Source organism: Diadema antillarum, unplaced genomic scaffold (genome assembly GCF_040938485.1).
Source record: "Diadema antillarum isolate AM-2024a unplaced genomic scaffold, OU_Dant_1.0 scf00000137, whole genome shotgun sequence".
NCBI classification, from domain to species: domain Eukaryota; kingdom Metazoa; phylum Echinodermata; class Echinoidea; order Diadematoida; family Diadematidae; genus Diadema; species Diadema antillarum.
In genome coordinates, this window is record NW_027271026.1 from 2,441,810 (window position 1) to 2,459,785 (window position 17,976).

General features: G+C 40.2%; 1 protein-coding gene across 1 annotated transcript; it reads right to left on the reverse strand.

Moving 5' to 3' along the window:
• Nucleotides 1–14,551: 14,551 nt before the first annotated feature.
• Nucleotides 14,552–17,691, reverse strand: LOC139721087 (galactosylceramide sulfotransferase-like). The gene is made up of 2 exons (XM_071632416.1): nucleotides 17,546–17,691; nucleotides 14,552–15,761 (listed from the first exon to the last, which is right to left on the reverse strand). Exons 1-2 carry the CDS (start codon nucleotides 17,689–17,691, stop codon nucleotides 14,552–14,554), a joined length of 1,356 nt encoding a protein of 451 aa, XP_071488517.1.
• Nucleotides 17,692–17,976: the final 285 nt, after the last annotated feature.

Below are 17,976 nucleotides of genomic sequence, written 5' to 3' on the forward strand. Positions count from 1 at the left end.
CAACCAAATCCGAAGTTTTCTTCTTTATACTGTGTATTCTTCGAGATCATCTTAATTCCATGATCTTAATCTAATAAAGAACCAATCATAATCTTTTTCGCCACATCATCTGAATCATACCGTCTAGAAGGTCAGTACGGAGAGTGACTCAACGATACCGTGTCTCCTCGTTTACTCTGTCGATTTAGCGTCATAATCATCTTGCGATCATCATGTTGTATAATGGCTGTATAGGAACATGATTATTATTATTCTGCTATATAATATACTCGTTCTTTGGGAGAAATAATTTAGTTATACAGTCGTCGGGTATTATGGGTATGTATGTGTACATGACTTTCGTTGTGTGTTTGTGTGTGTGTGTGTGTGTGTGTGTGTGTGTGTGTGTATGTGTGTGTGTGTATGTGTGTGCGGCTGGCCCAGGCATCGCACAGTTTTATGTGATGACATGCAACACACATACACACAATGAACAAAATTAGACATCTCATGAAAACACATAACAATTATCACCATAATCATTACGAATATACTATAAATGTCAGTGTATATATGCATTGGAAATCATATTAAAATCTTTATTTATAGCAGCTCGGCATTAACGGATTTGAGGTGATTTCACATCAATATTCAAGTTACATATAACATGCATATAATTATCTAGAACAGAATCTTCAATTATCTTCGTTCTCGTCTTTTTGCTCACATTATGTTTGTTTAATTTGTATACACAATTATGTTTTGTTTACATTACGAGTTGTTGACATCTACATAGGCCTATATTGTCAGCTATAGGCATTGAGCTAATTCGAAACGGGGACTGACGCGATCAATATCATATGCAAAAAGTACATTTCTGACAAAATTTCGGATGACTGGATGTGCTCTTTGAACTTCAAAAGGAGTTACACGTATAATAGAAAAGCTAGAAAGAGATTGTCTCCCCAGCGGAATGGATGTGATGCATCTGATAATATTTGTGGAGGAAATGAGAAATTTTGGGCATAATACGGCAAATCACGAATGACCTTACGGCATAATGAACTATTGAATGACAAAATTTTGCCGACGGTTGAAGTGAATGATAAAGATATCGTGGAAGTGTAATGGATGATTCAAAACGGCGGTTGATCCTAAGACGAGTCATGGACTGCTCGAGGAGAGATAATGCGTTATTAAAGTATTGAACTTCATTTTGTGTATAATTATCATTCACGCTCCCATTCAGTACCATATTTTGGGTTAACTTCCGCTCTCTCCATATTGGGTCATCTTCAGCAAATCGATATAATCCTATTCAAAGTAAGCATTACGGCATTCGACCATTCTGTTACTCATTTCCACGCACCGAAGGGATCAGGGGATATCAAAATGCATGAGCAGAGGTCTTAAAGACATATTCTTGTTAACTTTGATTTCTAGTTATGAATGGGGGCGGAGGAAGGACAGAAGAGGGTCCGCATCAACCCAGCTAGCGGAGTGAGCAAAAAATGTTAGGGGAAAAAATCAAATGAATTGCGTCGAACTCGCCTAGATATTTTCACACTTGTATAAAAATGTATTCCATTGACGTTCACCTGTCGTTAAGAAATGAATGATAAAAGAGTTTGCGGACTCTGTGGACGTCAAGAAAATATCTGGGCCAACACCGATGAAAATCAAACAACCAACCAAATAAATAAACATATAAACAATGATGCAAAAAAGACAAACACACATATAGAAACTAACACAGCAGCCGAACTTACACCCCAGATAAAAGGCCAGTTCATATTTTCACCCTTTTGCGCATGAGCAGAAGTAAATCATTTCAACTAACAGGCACGTGTTGTTGTTGTGGTTTTGTTGTTGTTTTTAGGGGCGGTTTTTTCTTAATCACTGAGATCTAGCATCTGTGATGAAATTATTCAACCCTAAGAATATTATATCTGGCTCTTGCCGTCACGCATTAACAAAGTGGTTATCAAAGTATAGTTTGGCCATGTCAATAGATAGAGTTTAGTACATGTACATTGGAGCCAGGGTGGGGGTGTGGAGCTTGCAGCCCTCCACAGCTAAAAGAAAAAAAAATCGAAAATAAAAACAAAAACAAGGATCAGAATCGCCGAAAACAATAGCAACTGAGACCCATGACTTTTCGAGAGTACGTGCCTCCTTGCGGAGATTCCTGTCGAGGGGTTAGCATTGATCCCCTGACCCAAACCCTTTCCCCGCCTGCAGCCCTCACCCCCGTCTCCTCCCCAACACACACACACACACACACACACACACACACACACACACACACACACACACACGCACACACGCACACACACGCACACACACGCGCGCGCACACACACACACACACACACACACACACTTGGCCTCTGCAATCAAGGATGCGACGAAAGTGGATGTCGATCTTCAACCGTATATTGCCGAACCATTCTGGTCACCTGGTCTACGCATTCCATAAATTGTAACGTCGACATGGTTGAGTACGCTTTATGAATTGCTAACAAATCAGTAATGTAGTGCCTACCAACAACGCCGAGAGAGAGAGGAAAAAGGGCCATTATTTTGTACAGTTTGTACAGATGTGCACATGGGCAAAATTTGAACTGGCTTGTAAGCTCAATTGGGGACCTCTAAACATGATATCTCATGCACCTATTTAATATTTTTTGATATTAAGATTACCGACCATAAAATAGCTATAATACTTATATGAGCTCATACCAACGGAAAGTTATTCTGGAAATGTTTACGTGATGAGTGACTGTTTATATAACTTGTATTTGACTGTAAATAAATTCAGGGTACTGTACCTTCATCACAATTTTCTAAATGATCGATTTCGTCTGCTTCAGCTCATATTTTTCATCATTTTTTTTTTTTTTTGGGGGGGGGGGGTCTGTTCTTTTGTTATATTCATGTTGTTTACATGAAAGAACGGCATTGTGTCAGGCCAAAGTTCCCTTGATACGTTGATTGCTAAAACAATGAATCGTTAATAGAGTCCTAGTTCCGTCCCGTCCGGATGGCCCTGTCCGTTCACCAATCTTGCCGGGACCCCCTTTCGTGCGGTTGACGAGAAACAACAGACCGTGAACGCCTAATGACTTGCTTCCGCACAAGTCATCGCAGAGCTCAGCCGAATGGAAGCCAGAGAGCCATAGTATCAAGGGGAAGGCGGTGGGATAGGCAATGTAGTAAGGAGGTATAGAGGATAAGAGATCGAGGGGGGGGGGGGGGGGGGAGAAGGGACAAGGCAGGGCTTGACATTACCGATGGCCCGCTGGCTCATGGCCACCAGAAAATAGCTGCCGGGTCAGTCCTCAAGTCATCCAGAGCTCAACAGAGCAGAGAGCCATATGTAATATGAAGAGGAAGGCGACGGGATAGGCAATGTAGTAAGGAGGTATAGAGGATAAGAGATCGAGGGGGGGGGGGGGGGGGCAAGGCAGGACTCGACATTAGAGATGGCCCGTTGGCCCAGGACTACCACTCCCAGAAAATAGATGCGGGTCATTACTCTAAGTCATCCAGAGCTCAGCCGAATATAAACCATCAAGAGCCAGAGTATAATGGGGACGGCGATGTGGTAGCCAATACTTTTCGACAAATATTGATCAGCTGTTGATAAAATATCAGAGACGATCGATGGAGGGGGGGGGGGGGGGGTGTTGGGTTGGTTAAGGCAAGGCCCGATACTAGCGATGGCTACTGGCCCAGACCACCAGAAATAGATGTCGAGCATATTGTACTTATTTGTAAAATTTGTGAGAGTGTAAAATCTTATACATTGTTCGTATATGTCTTTTTCATCCAGAAAAGGGGATCGTAACTCCAGGTTCAGTGCTTGATAGTTGTACGTATTTAAGCTGGCTGCAACAACTACAGTCTGACTAACAATTTTGATTAGACTCGCGTGGTATTATCATCTAATATTTAAAGTTAATACACCTGTAACGAGAACGACAAAAATGAGAGTATTATCGGCCCCAATACATTCATAATTGTTATCTGTTTTAATGGTGATGGCACTACGCTCATAGAACAGTAAATAATACTTAAACCCTCTTTTAGAGAATAAGTTGCAATGGACAATTTTGCACATCATAATCAATCAGGACGCACCGCGTAATGAAGATGGTGATCTATAGAGGGCGCGATGTACTCTCGCTACCACAGGCACTGTCATGTGTTTGCTATACATGCACAAAAAAAAAAAAGAACGAAAGAAACGAAGAGCATGAGTGCGCTACTCTGCGTGCGACTCATAGATTGAAAACGTTGAGACTGCTTTTGTCATAAACAGAAAAATATTTAAAAAATATGTAGATTAAAAATAAACCAGTAACGCGTTTCAAAACTGCGTAGGATAGAGGTGATATAGTGTACCATGACAGCATGTCTCTGTATCCTAAAGGAAACGCTAGAATCACATGTCTTCATGCAAACTAAAAATGCATTTCCTTCGAGAAGTCATAATACACTACAGTATACACTGACTAATAACGGTAAAAGATATCTTTGAAAATTATGACGCTGCATCTCACGTAGTTTCAGTATTATTTTCTGAGATTGAAATCGTTTGCTAATTGTATATCGATGGAACTGGTCCTTATACAAGTAAAGCCAGAAGTGATGTAAGCAATAATCAAGCTTCTTTTAATCTCAGGTCTCTGTGTTCCCCCTACGTGTGTGTCTTGGGGAATGTCGTAGATAAACATACAGTAATCATTGTGATATTGTGTAAACAGAATCTTGGGATTTCGCTCGTCCTCTTTGAAGTGCGCTTGGCTTTGTGATAAACATAATACACTGTATATGTATTATGTTAATAAGCACATCAGCGAATTTACTGTCACTTGAAAAGAGCCATCATAGATTTTGATTTTGACGGATGACGAAAGCGTCCGCCAAAATTTTCCGTCAGAAACCCTGTCACTTACTAGTTCCCTCACAGCTCAACCATCTACACCTACTACTTTTTAATGAAAATATCTGACACACACACGCAATCAAGAGGTGGAGTTTCAACAGGCTATAAACATGTATTATTCAAACAGCTGTTAATTTTCTTATGGTTACTCAAAAGGATGCCACAACAAGTGCATTGCGCCTCTTATAATCGGGGTTCGATGCCCCCCTCTTTCTGATCAATCTGATGACTCATTTTGGACGCACACATCTATCGGGTTTATCTTGTTTGTTTAGTTATTAAATGAAACGTCACCTCATGATATAAAGCATATGAAACATAAGTCAATACCGCCAAAACAAATACCTATATGCGCAAAAGTACAACAAAAGTGCAAATTTGAGTCTGGGTGCCAGAGGCTGAACCTTGTTTTATCGTCAACCTGATGTTTTAGGATGGTTTTCCCTTATTTCGAGGCTGCTGAAACCGAATCATGGATGATGCAGCTTTTGTATCCTTTAGGATTTTGAGATATTCAAAATGACGGCCAAAATGGCCGCCAAAACTGAAGTTCCTAATTTGGCCATCAAAAAGTGAAATTTCTACACTATTATTTCCTTACAAATGGTGTAAAATTGGACACAGAAATACACGTAGAATTGTACAGTATATTTCGAGTGTGCCAAGCCCGAATCTGGATTATGTAACTTTTGCATTCTGGAGGACTTTATGAACAAGATGATCGCTAAAACCTGACATTGCCATTATTTCCCTTGGTAACGGTGATAAATTTTGGGGGTGCTGAATCCGAATCTGGATGAAGCAACTCTTTTATCCCTGAGGTTTTTTGACATACCCAAAATGGCTGCCAAAAATTCAAATCAAATCATAAAATACACGTGTATGTTTCCTTAAAAATGTGAATAAATTGGAAACAAATTGAAAGTTTTACTACTGTATACTCTATTTCGAAGGTGACGAGTCCGAATCTTGTTGATGGAAGTCTTGCATTATTTATTTTTTAAAAAGATATATATAATACATATACAATAAATTTATATTATTCAACATGAATAAAAAAATCTCTTGATTTTAAACCTCGAAAACCTCAAGGATTCAGAGTAGCATCATCCAGATTTGGATTCTGCACCCTCGAAATAGGGTAAAACCATCATTCTCGATTTTATTCACCAGGTATAAGGTGACATGCATGCTTAAAATTGTAATTTCATTTTCCTGAATAATGAAAAAAGAAAACAGTCCTTATTGGAAATGGGAGTTGCATTAACCAGATCTGGATTCATCACCCGAGAAAAAGGGTAAACCCATCAATTTATTCTTAATTCTACACGATTTATACGGAAATACTGATTTCAAAATTCAATTTTGGACGGCTATTTGGAATATCTCAAAACCCTCAGGGGAAAAAATGTGGCCATATGCATATATACGGATTTAGCATCCCAAAATAGGTTCAAAACCATCAAACCTCTTCCACTTTTCATTATCTAAAAGGAATTGGAAATTAAATTTTTGGCGGTAATCTTGAATGTCTTTAAAAGAGTCCTCAAGAAAGCAAAAGTTGCATCATCTGGATTCGGACTAAGCACACTCGAAATACGACAGAACTTTTGTGACTTATTTTCGCCATTTATAAGGAAATAGGAATGTCAGATTTTGGCAGCTTTTTGGGGGCCATTTTGAATACCTGTATCTCAAAACTCTCAATGATGCGAGAATTGCATCATCAGATTCGGTTCAGCACCCTCGAAATCAGGTCAGCACCATCAGAAAACATCGGGTGGAAGATAAAACAAGGTTAGAGGACCAAAATCTGACTTTGGCATCCGAACTAAGTCGGATGCTGCAGAAGTACATGAAATTGTATTCCTCCTGGAAAGCCGATTTATTCACCTCTAATAAGATTAATTCCGATAAATTAAATTGATTCACATAGACCTACTATGTAGCAACGTCGGTGCAGAGACGAGAATAGGGGGTGTTTCATCAACGTTTGTCAGCGCTGACAATTTCAACAAAATCCTTGGTTTTGATTGGCTGAGATGCGCTGCTCACTGACTGTTACTATGGTGATTGTCAGCGCTGACAAACGTTGATGAAACACCCCCTGGTTGCTTTATTCTTGCTCAATATATAGACCCAAATCCTTTTTTTTTTCAGTACAATGCGGTCCAGTTATAACGAAATTCCGGTTACAACGAAGTGAAAATTTAGGCCCAAACATTATCAGCTCTATGTTTTTTATTGTTTATTTGTGCAGTTATAACGAAATTTCAATATATGTATAACGAAAGAAAAATGCCGGTAGCAAGCACTTCGTTTAATATGACAGGAGTCCACTGTACCTAGATATAAACAATTCAAACCTTACCTTTTGTTCTAAAACAAGAGTATTAGGACACCGGTGAGGAGAAATACGTCGTTTGAGAATGATAAGGGCGTTAAGTTGCCACTAAACCCATAATTATTATTCAAGATAACTTGACGCCCTTCTCATTAGCAGTTGGCAGTCGTCAGTTGAGAATGATTCTCAACTGACGACTGTGTAGATTTAGAGAGAGAGAGAGAGAGAGAGAGAGAGAGAGAGAGAGAGAAAGAGAGAGAGAGAGAGAGACAGACAGACAGACAGAGGACGTAAATGAAAAGAGGGAGAGGTGGCATAAAAACAACGTTACTTATTGGGAACAATCAACACGTATTCCAACAGATTACACAGAAGTCTCATCGGAATGATAAAGTAGAAATGATGACGCATGACACATTTATTCTCTAATGCGACTTCGAGTAAAAATTCGATAGGCACACAGAAGTTTTGATACATAGAAAATACCAGCATTGTGTGTGTGTAGCAGATCTAACAAATTATGCATATTACATAGTGACAAGTGGTAATCATTCAACACACGCATAATTATGCTGAAGATGTATCAGAGTCACTTTGAATGACTGCTTCTGAACAACAATTCTCCTAAAATAATACTGTAGGTCTACATTGTAATGTACAGTTTTAGCAACAACCTATGAAGGCACCGTTACACTACAGCGAATGCCCAACGAATGCCAAGCGAAAGCCCAACGAATTCGAAAGTGTGAAGACTGTTTGCATGTCTGACGTTCTTTGAATTCATTAGCTATTCGTAGGGATTCGCAGAGATACGCTGGAGATTCTGGACATGTTTTTTTAAAAAAATCGGCTCCAGCGTATCTCTGGGAATCCCGACGAATAGCTAATGAGTACAAAGAACGCCAAGCATGTTACGAACTATTCTAGTATTACCAACGGATGTGAACATATCGTCAAATTTTCAAATTTATTGGACATTCGTTAGGCATTCGCTGTAGTGTGACGGGGCCTTGAGAGCTGCTCTGATAGTTCTGCCTTACGTCATTGGTAAATGGTGTCATATTATATATCAAAATATAAATATTACGCATGTCTGTACAGCAGCGGTGTCAAAAAAAATAATCAGCCCATAGTCTATTGTATAAGTACACGTATTTCTTAAAAGAACAAATCAGATACCATTGGTTTTGTGATTCTTGAAGTACTGTTACTCATACATGGCTATTTCCACCACAATGTTAGCATTACATAACTTCCTCCGGTCGGTGGAAGTCACCACGACCTCTTCCTCCGACCAAGATACACCAAAGTTTTCTAAAGAGTATCTCGCTACCACGACTAGCCGGTCGGAGTAGAATAAACCATCGGAGTATCTATGACCTCACATACCTTACGACATAGGTAAAACTTCCGCGGTCAAATCGATATGTTGACATTTTGCGAGTACACGTGCGCATGCAGTACAATTCTAACCACGTCGATCGCGGCAAAAAAGCTAGCGCTCAGAAATTCTCATCAACAAGAATGGAGAAGACAAATACCGCGTGGTAAAGTGGTCGGAGTTTCTTCCCATGACCGTCGTGTGGACACAGGGTCGTGGTAAGATAAGTATAAATTTGAATTTTAATTGTTGCACCATAAAATTTTACTCCGACTTGAAATACATCTGGACATGGCTATAGACTGAGCATAACTTGCTTGTTTTCCTGTTACTACACTGTAATATGATCAACAAAAGACGTTGCAGGAAAATACGCAAGTTATGCATGGCTACGCGACTTGAGGTACATTTCAATGTCTTTTGTAAATCATATCAGTACCATAGCAGTTATTTGACAGATGATGTCACTGGGAGAATCTTTTTTTCTTTTTTCTTTTGTGGGAATATCCAAGTAACATGATAAAATAGGAGAAATTCATGAAATATTTGGCACATACCTAGCTTTCTTTGGGCCATATAAGTGATGATGAGGGTATGCAAACTATGACCATGGCACCGTCGGAAGAAGCTCATGCTTACACATTGCGAATTTTCGCATTGGTGGGCAATGGGTGAATCGAACTACATCGTATAATAATTGGTTTATTAAGAGACTGGATTTTTCAGTGTGACTGAATCATTTAGCAGGCATGGTGCGCAGGTTTGGCGTTCTCACGTTCATGAAATTCAATAATGATCATAATCGCACGAAAAAACGAGTGAGGTATATCATGACATAAGATTAGGCCTACAGCTCACCGAAGTATAACAAAACTAACAAATTGTAGATTCATACTAGGCTCCTACAAAATCAGACGTAGAGTAATGCTTAAAACATATACACACAATACAATAACATTGTAAATAGCAGAGCAACATTTCATTTGCTTTGAGGATTTCTTGCAGCGCTACATGTACATCTACTTCAAAGCTAATTAATCATATACACACATTTGAAGGCAAGCTCAGTGTACTTATGGTTAATTTTGTCTAATGAGAAATTTCTCGACTTGTATCAAAGAATGTATGTTTGTGTGTTTGTTTTGGATTGGGAGCGTCTATAGCAATACTTGGTACGGACAGGCTACAAGTCCTGAGTTGAAATGAGGCGAGTAACATTGCATAGTTCCATTCTACTCTCAGAGTCTCGACTTCAACACGTTCAAAGTGCCTTGGAGACAATGTTAAACATTTTCATATTGAATAAGGAGAAAATAAAATACATGTAGTGTTACAGGTGAGCTGTACTATCTCTCGTATCTACAGCTAATAATGACTGGAAATTCCAATGTTACATCTTAATACAGAATCCTGACGTATTGTAGAAAAGCAAGTATTTCCGTCAAAATTTCTTCATTAATTTATTATGCTACATGTCGACTGATTTCATCACTGCTGCCCATAGAGGGCACACATTTACAAGACACGACCCCCCCCCCAAAAAAAAAGCGCTTAGAGAGGGCATTTTTATATACAATATATTATGTCCAGAGCATAGAAGGCTCTGCATATGTCCCCCCTTAAAAACAAAACAAAACGCAACGATAAATTTGAAAACACATGTAGAAAATCAATCCAAAAACAATTTCAGGGTATGAAACCAGAACTTATTACCAACATCGTACAGTAACTGCCATCCGATATGCTCCAGTGGTCAAAGAGAATAGAGAAGTTTTGTCGAGCATGTCAAGCATGCCCTTCCCTCTAAGTTCTGCCCATTGTGTTCACACATTATGCAATTCCAAGAGCATCCAAATGATGTGTAACTTGGAAGAATCACACCAATGACATGCGTTACAACGATACATATATCTCTGTGACCACTTAACCAAATTGAATTGAGTTTTCTGCATAACATAGGTAGTGTTTTACATTTTAAGAATTTGAAGTAGCATTTATCCGGTTACATCATTTCGGAAGTTAACAATGAGAAAATCCAATTATATTTTCTATTTATCTATTTATTTTTTATTTTCATTTATTTATTCATTTATTTATTTATTCTTTTTTTTTTTGGGGGGGGGGGGGAGGACATACTGTACAACAGACAAAAGTGTGCCAGTAACACGTGTATTTTATTATGTGTGTAGGGGGCGTGCGTTTGGTCTGATCATGGAGCTACTGTAGCTCCATGGTCTGATGGAACCCTCTGAATGATATCCCATGGCTACTTTAACTTGTAACCTACAAACACGACTCCATGTGCGAAATTACAGCGGTAAACATTTAACACTACAACCGCTGTTTGGCATTGAATTTCCAACTCAGTTACAGCTTTTATTGCACTCAATTAGTCACACTTCGAGCGAACGCTGATGACACACACTGAAATTTCACCATGACACTGAGAGATATTTGAGCTGCTAAACACTGCATCATAATCAGAGGGCAGGGGAGAAACGTTACTCACTGCGAGAACATTTTAATTAGTGAAACCTTGCTGCAAATGATTATTTAAATATATACATGTGTATATTAAACAGATTGGTTTAAAATTCATTAGTATTGAAACTTGTAATTATTAACCAGGCGTTCATGACAACGGTCGAAAGATGCCGCACCTCGAGGTTCGACCCAGGTGCTGACTAGCAATAGTCAGCAACCGATATCAACCAGTCACACTGTGCCATACGCTTGGGGGAAAAAGGGGGTATTCACTTGAAGAATTTTGCATTAAGTGACACTGACTTGAATGAGGCACGGGTAGAGGCAGCACACTTTCATAAGACGAAAACATCGCAACCATTTCATCTCAGATGGTCTCCAGAAATAAAACACACACACATACACACATACACGCACGCACACACTAAAGTACTGTGATCTAGAACTATCAAATATCCCACGAATCAAAAGTGACGTAGGTGACGACATATCATCACGGGAATTGAGAAAAAAAAATGCACAAATTTAAGCCCTATGAAATAAAAAGTAATATTGGTCGCAATTGTGTAGTAATGAAAGTACAAATGAGGCTACGAAGTCTTTCCCTCATGACTTTCCCCGATGGTTTGTGAAATATAAAACAAATGAATTAGAAAACAAAAATGTATTTGTGCACAGGACAAGTCGATGGAAAATTTGTGTCGTGATGAAATCATCTCCTCTACTCGCACATACAGGTATATCCCTATCATGATCGTGACTAAATTGTATTCAAATGATTTGAAACTTGATTTCAAAATTCCACCCATTTCACTTTCGATTCTAACCTGACCTGACTCAACTTAGTAAAATGCTCCTGAATTTGGGGCGACGTTTCATTATGATCAGAGAGAAAGAATTCAGATAAACTATAAGTGCAAACAGAGTAATGAAAGACGAGTTGATGATTGCAAACTCTGAGGTCTGAGGTCTGACGTCTTAGCGGCACGACTGACATCGTTTCAAGTAAAGAACATGGTACAGCATCAACACCACACTTCCTGTTCTGGCTTGTTGCAGCTGCATCAGAACTAGTTTCTTCCATACGCTTAATCTTCTTTCTTTCCTTCCTTTCTTTCTTCCTTTTTATTTTTCTTGCACACATACGCGCGATATAAGCCATAATCAACAAAGACAAGCTTGCTATGAAAGACAAAGACTACCATGCAAGGAAACGATGAGACCTCACAATAGTTGACTTATAAATCCAGCTAATACCCACCCACACCAGACAACGGTCGAAAGATGCCGCACCTCGAGGTTCGACCCAGGTGCTGACTAGCAATAGTCAACAACCGATATCAACCAGTCAAACTGTGCCATACGCTTGGGGGAAAAAAGGGGGTATTCACTTGAAGAATTTTGCATTAAGTGACACTGACTTGAATGAGGCACGGGGAGAGGCAGCACACTTTCATAAGATGAAAACATCGCAACCATTTCATCTCAGATGGTCTCCAAAAACAAAACACACACACATACACACATACACACATACACACATACACGCACGCACACACTAAAGTACTGTGATCTAGAACTATCAAATATCCCACGAATCGAAAGTGACGTAGGTGACGACATACCATCACGGGAATTGAGAAAAAAAAAATGCACAAATTTAAGCCCGAAATCTCGCTTCGAGTCATTCATTAACCGTTATCCACTACCCAAAAACAGAAAAAAAATCCTCTTATTCAGCCTGCATAATATTATGCATGGTGCCCATTTTGATAAATTGAGATCCTGACCCCCTAAGGATGCTACCTGCCAAGTTTGACGAAAATCTATCATGAGGTTTTCAGGAAGAAGATGACAATGTACGATTCAGGCCCCCATTTGGACCTTCCTAACCAACCCCCCCCCCCCCCCCCCACGAGGGGCACCCCTGGATCTCCTATGAACAAACTCGAAACTACAGTCATTAATGTACTCACTCATAGTATTATCTTAGCTGTATAACTTCTGATTCTAGAGAAAATTTTTACCGATTCCTTCATTTGGGGGGTGTGGGCCCCCCTGGGGGTCCCCTGGGGTGGGACATGGTGCCCATTTTAACAAATTGAGATCCTAACCCCTTAGGGATGCTACCTGCCAAGTTTGGTGAAAATGGGTCATGGGGTTCTAAAAAAGAAGATAAAAATGTACAATTTAGGCCCCATTAGGACCCCTCCTCACCTCCCTCCCCTGGGTCCCAAGGGGGGCACCCCTGATTCTGCCATGAACAAACTTGAAACTGCAGTCATCAATGTACTAACTCATAGTATTAACTTAGCTCCATCACTTCTGGTTCTAGAGAAGAAGATTTTTAAAGATTCCTTAATTTTGGGGTATTTGGGCCCCCTGGGGGTCCCCTGGGGGCCCCCTGGGTGGGGCATGGTGCCCATTTTAACAAATTGAGTTCCTAACCCCCTAGGGATGCTACCTGCCAAGTTTGGTGAAAATGGGTCATGGGGTTCTCAAGAAGAAGATGAAAATGTACAATTTAGGCCCCATTAGAACCCCTCCCCACCCCCCTCCCCTGGGTCCCAAGGGGGGCATCCCTGATTCTGCCATGAACAAACTTGAAACTACAGTCATCAATGAACTAACTCATAGTATTAACTTAGCTCTATCACTTCTGGTTCTAGAGAAGAAGATTTTTAAAGATTCCTTAATTTTGGGGGGTTTGGGCCCCCCTGGAGGCCCCCTGGGAGGGTCATGGTGCCCATTTTAAACGGACGACGGACGACGGACGACGGACGACGGACGACGGACGACGCACGACGGACGCCGGACGAAGGGCGATCGCAATAGCTCACTTGAGCCTTTGGCTCAGGTGAGCTAATAATATTATCTAAAATAAGAAAGGAAATAACATTAAAAACAAGCTTGCCGATGAAACCGTTGTCAAAAGTAGGTCCAGGACAATTTTGAGAATTGAACAAGGTGTTTTCCCCAAGAAAATGTTTACACGCAGCTAAATCTGAAAATCGACGCATCAACGTGGAAAATGAGCCAAAAGGATTCTCGAAGTTTGCTATTATGATTTTTTCCCTTTGATTACCATGTTATCAAGCTCAAGTACACAGCCATGACAAGATGGTGTCACTATGTGTCAACTCCTTCCCCTCAATAGCCTGTAAACCTATAAAGAACCACTGTTTGGTGGTTTATGTCCCTCCTGATCTAAGGACAGGAGATACCATGTTATGCTTGAGCAAAGAATTCAAAATTACATGGTCACGAAATAGACAACGTAGATACATTGTATCAAACTGGTTTTGATATTCCGTACGGAATGCTCTTATTTGTGCTAGCATTAATTTGACTGCGGCAACAGAGATATTGCCATGAAAACAAACTTAAAAGAAGACACATGAGTGACGACTTGATCACCTGCCACGTTCAAGAGCCCTACGGGCAGCTTCCTTGTTAGCTCGCTTAATCATAGTCCGCCGAATGAGGGCAGTATACGGTACATCGCCACGCAGCAAATCCTGACAGAATTTGGACTTGCTTTTCAAAGTCAGTTTGTCTTCTCTCCGATCCTTTGTGTCATTCTTGGACTGGTTGACGCATGAATTCATGGCGTTCTCTTCCAGAGAGTGGAAGTGGGCCAGGTCCTTTTGGAATTGGGGTCCATATTCCGCCACTTTCTTCCAAAGCGTCCTGTTAAAGTGTTCGTATAGCATCACGTCTCCAGCGCTCCAAGTCCGAATCTTCCTGGCGATTTCATCAGTGACGGTGTATCTGTGACTCTTGCTGCGAATGCCGTTGGATATGTACAAGATATCTTCGAAGTCCCAGCACATTAGCTTCCGAAAGAGTATTAGCGATTCATCAAAGTACTCGGTTATCATCATCAGGTCTATTTCTTGCGATATTTTGTCAATCAACGATTGAATATGGTTTTTATCTTCATCGTATTTGTGATCGAAGCCAAAATCATACAGCTGCCCATTTCTACTTCTGGTCCAGAAATATGCCTTCTTCTGGTAATAATATAGTGGATTGGTCATAAAAGTCTCGAAGGGATTTTGTGTTTTTATTTTCAAATGTCTTGCCATTTCGAAATAACCAAAAGCTGACTCTAATTGTGACACTGGATTCCTGAGAATGGAAACATACTTGGCATTGGGTACTGCGATGTCCATATCCTTGCGGTTATATCTGACGTGATTAACCAACATGTCAAAATCTGTTCGTGTCCTATTCGGAACTCGGAAGGGCATGGAAGTCGTGAACAACTGTTCGCTCGATAGGATATGGTTTGACTTACCCAACGCAAATGAGAGATTTCGCAAATATCCGAATCTCTCGAGGATAGAGGCCATGGTGGTCGAAGCTGTTTTATGCGTCTTCACGTACACAACCCTCTGAACAGGTTTGCAAGGGATGTTTGGAGGAGAAATCGTACAGGACGAATCTTGAGTTGAGTTGATAGGTATTACGGCACTTTCTTCACTGGGAGTTCCGTTGTACAATTGACGCATGATGTCTTCTCTCCAATAGTCCGTCCCAGGGGACTGCCGAGATCCAGTGGTCGCATTTGAAGATCTAGCTGGCATTACTGTGTTCCTGAAGAGCGACGCCTTTTTCAATCTATCAAAGTATAAGCAGAGAAAAATTAAGATTTGTGATTTGTGAATTGTGATTTGTCAGTCGCGTCTTCCGAAATTATCAGTTATGGGTGACTGAATTGAATCGTATTGGCTTTGACATCAAACAAGAAAAGATATTGATCAGTATACAACGTATGTACAGGTCAGAGGGCGTTAGTGGAGATGCAGCGCACCCGCGAGGGTATTTACAATGGTGTCAGGGCGGTTCATGAGGAGTTTGAGCATGTCGATGCAAAACGCTCAAATTCTTGAGCAACATCCTCAAAAGACAGCAGCATGCTGTGCAACCTCAATAATTTTGCAAGATGCTAAAAATAAAGTGAATTCAAACATGTGAAAAACACGTGCACAGCTTGAAAAAACATCAAAGTACATGGCACTTAGAAAATTTGAGCGCAAAAACATGCAACATTGAACGTAAGCAGCACAAAGAGAAGTAAGCTGCAAAATACTGCGCACTACGTGTTTATGATGTGTACTCCGCGCATAATTTCCACAATATTCTCACAAACATGTGACAGGAGAAGGCTCCTTATAAGTTTTATGTTTGATCCGATTTTGATGAAGCCTTTTCCATTTTCATTGCTTAATTTTTCTCTAAACAGTTAAAGCCAAACGGGACATACTGTTTACGAATTGCACTTAAAACCTGATTTGGTCAAATAGCGCAGCATCCAGGTAATATTCTCAAAAGGTGACTACACTCTCCGGGCTTTCTTTATATACAGTGTAGTGATATTCAACATGTTTATTGATGATCTAACTTAGAAACCTAGAGACCGAGATTTGGACGCATTGAATGTGGCAAAGATAGTTTTCTGTCTAGGAACAAAGGCAGAAGAGGGAAAAAAAACCCCAAAACGAATGCAGTTATGGTTATCATAGATTGAGGGGTTTTCTTTCTCTCGTTTTGATTTCCCTTCGACCTAGTAAGATGAAATTTAAAGGTTGGAGGTATGAAGATGCGTTCCAATTTCAGACTTGACATACGAGACTTGGCGATGTTGATTTGCTTTCTTTGGTCTTAATAGCACACTGGACATAAACTAGAGATCCTTCTTCGACCAGAATTATATAATTATTATCCATACAGAGGATTTTTAGAGCCCAAATACAAGTGGTATTTTGTCAACGCACCTCATAACCTCCGCCCCACTTAGAAAGTTTGTTGAACTCGACCAATATTTTTTGCCAAGGTGACCAATATTTAAAATATTGGATGGCAAGAGGGGGATTCCCCAAAGTTTTTATAAACTGCACCGTGATTGGTTGAGATATACGAAATGACCCGATATATGAAGTAAAAACGTCTGTGATTGGTCAATCACGAATTAACTAAAATATCGATTTTTTTTTCTCTAAAATTCTGTGTTTATACCAGCAAATTTCATATATTAATTAGCTACAATTGTATATCAAAATACATAGATCACCGTTTTATCAGGGAATGAACTGGATTAACTTGCACTGAAGAGTGTACCATACCCCATGTCAGGATCAAGTACAGTAGGAGACCATACAGCACTCAGAGACAAAAAGGGTAAGTGAAAATATTCTTTGCTAAAATCCTCTGTAGGATAATAATGATAAGATTGGATGTCCTATTTTCAGTTGATACAGGGAAATATTGGACTTGCCAAGCAAAATATTGGACTCGTCTTCGACTCGTCCAATATTTGTGCAAAGCTCGTCCAATATTTCCTTGTATTAACCTCAAGGCCATCCAATATTATATAAATATTGCACATGAGATCTCGATATTACCCCGCGTCTTCGGCGAGGTAGCTCTTGTTACTCTGGGAAAGATACAGGCACACCACAGTGACCACCGCGCAGAGCTGGATAAACGTAGACCGCAGAATCAAGCCTCCTTTGGCCCGCTCTTCTCGGGCATTGGTGGCCGACGCCATTCCTCCCCGTGAGGAAAGATGGTGTAGACTTGGCTGGAGCTCAGGGTCTGTGGTGCTAATAACAATCCTGGCCTCAGATTACGTGAGGATCAATACATCCTCCGACATACAGGAACAGCACATGGCGTTGGAACTGATGATATGGTGCATAATTGGGGTGGGCGCTGTCCGAAGAAAACAAAAATAGGAAACAAACAGATATGGATTAAGTAAAAAACAAAGATATTATACACCCAATCACATACACCAAAGGCGATCCGATCTAACACGATAATTACGATCGCC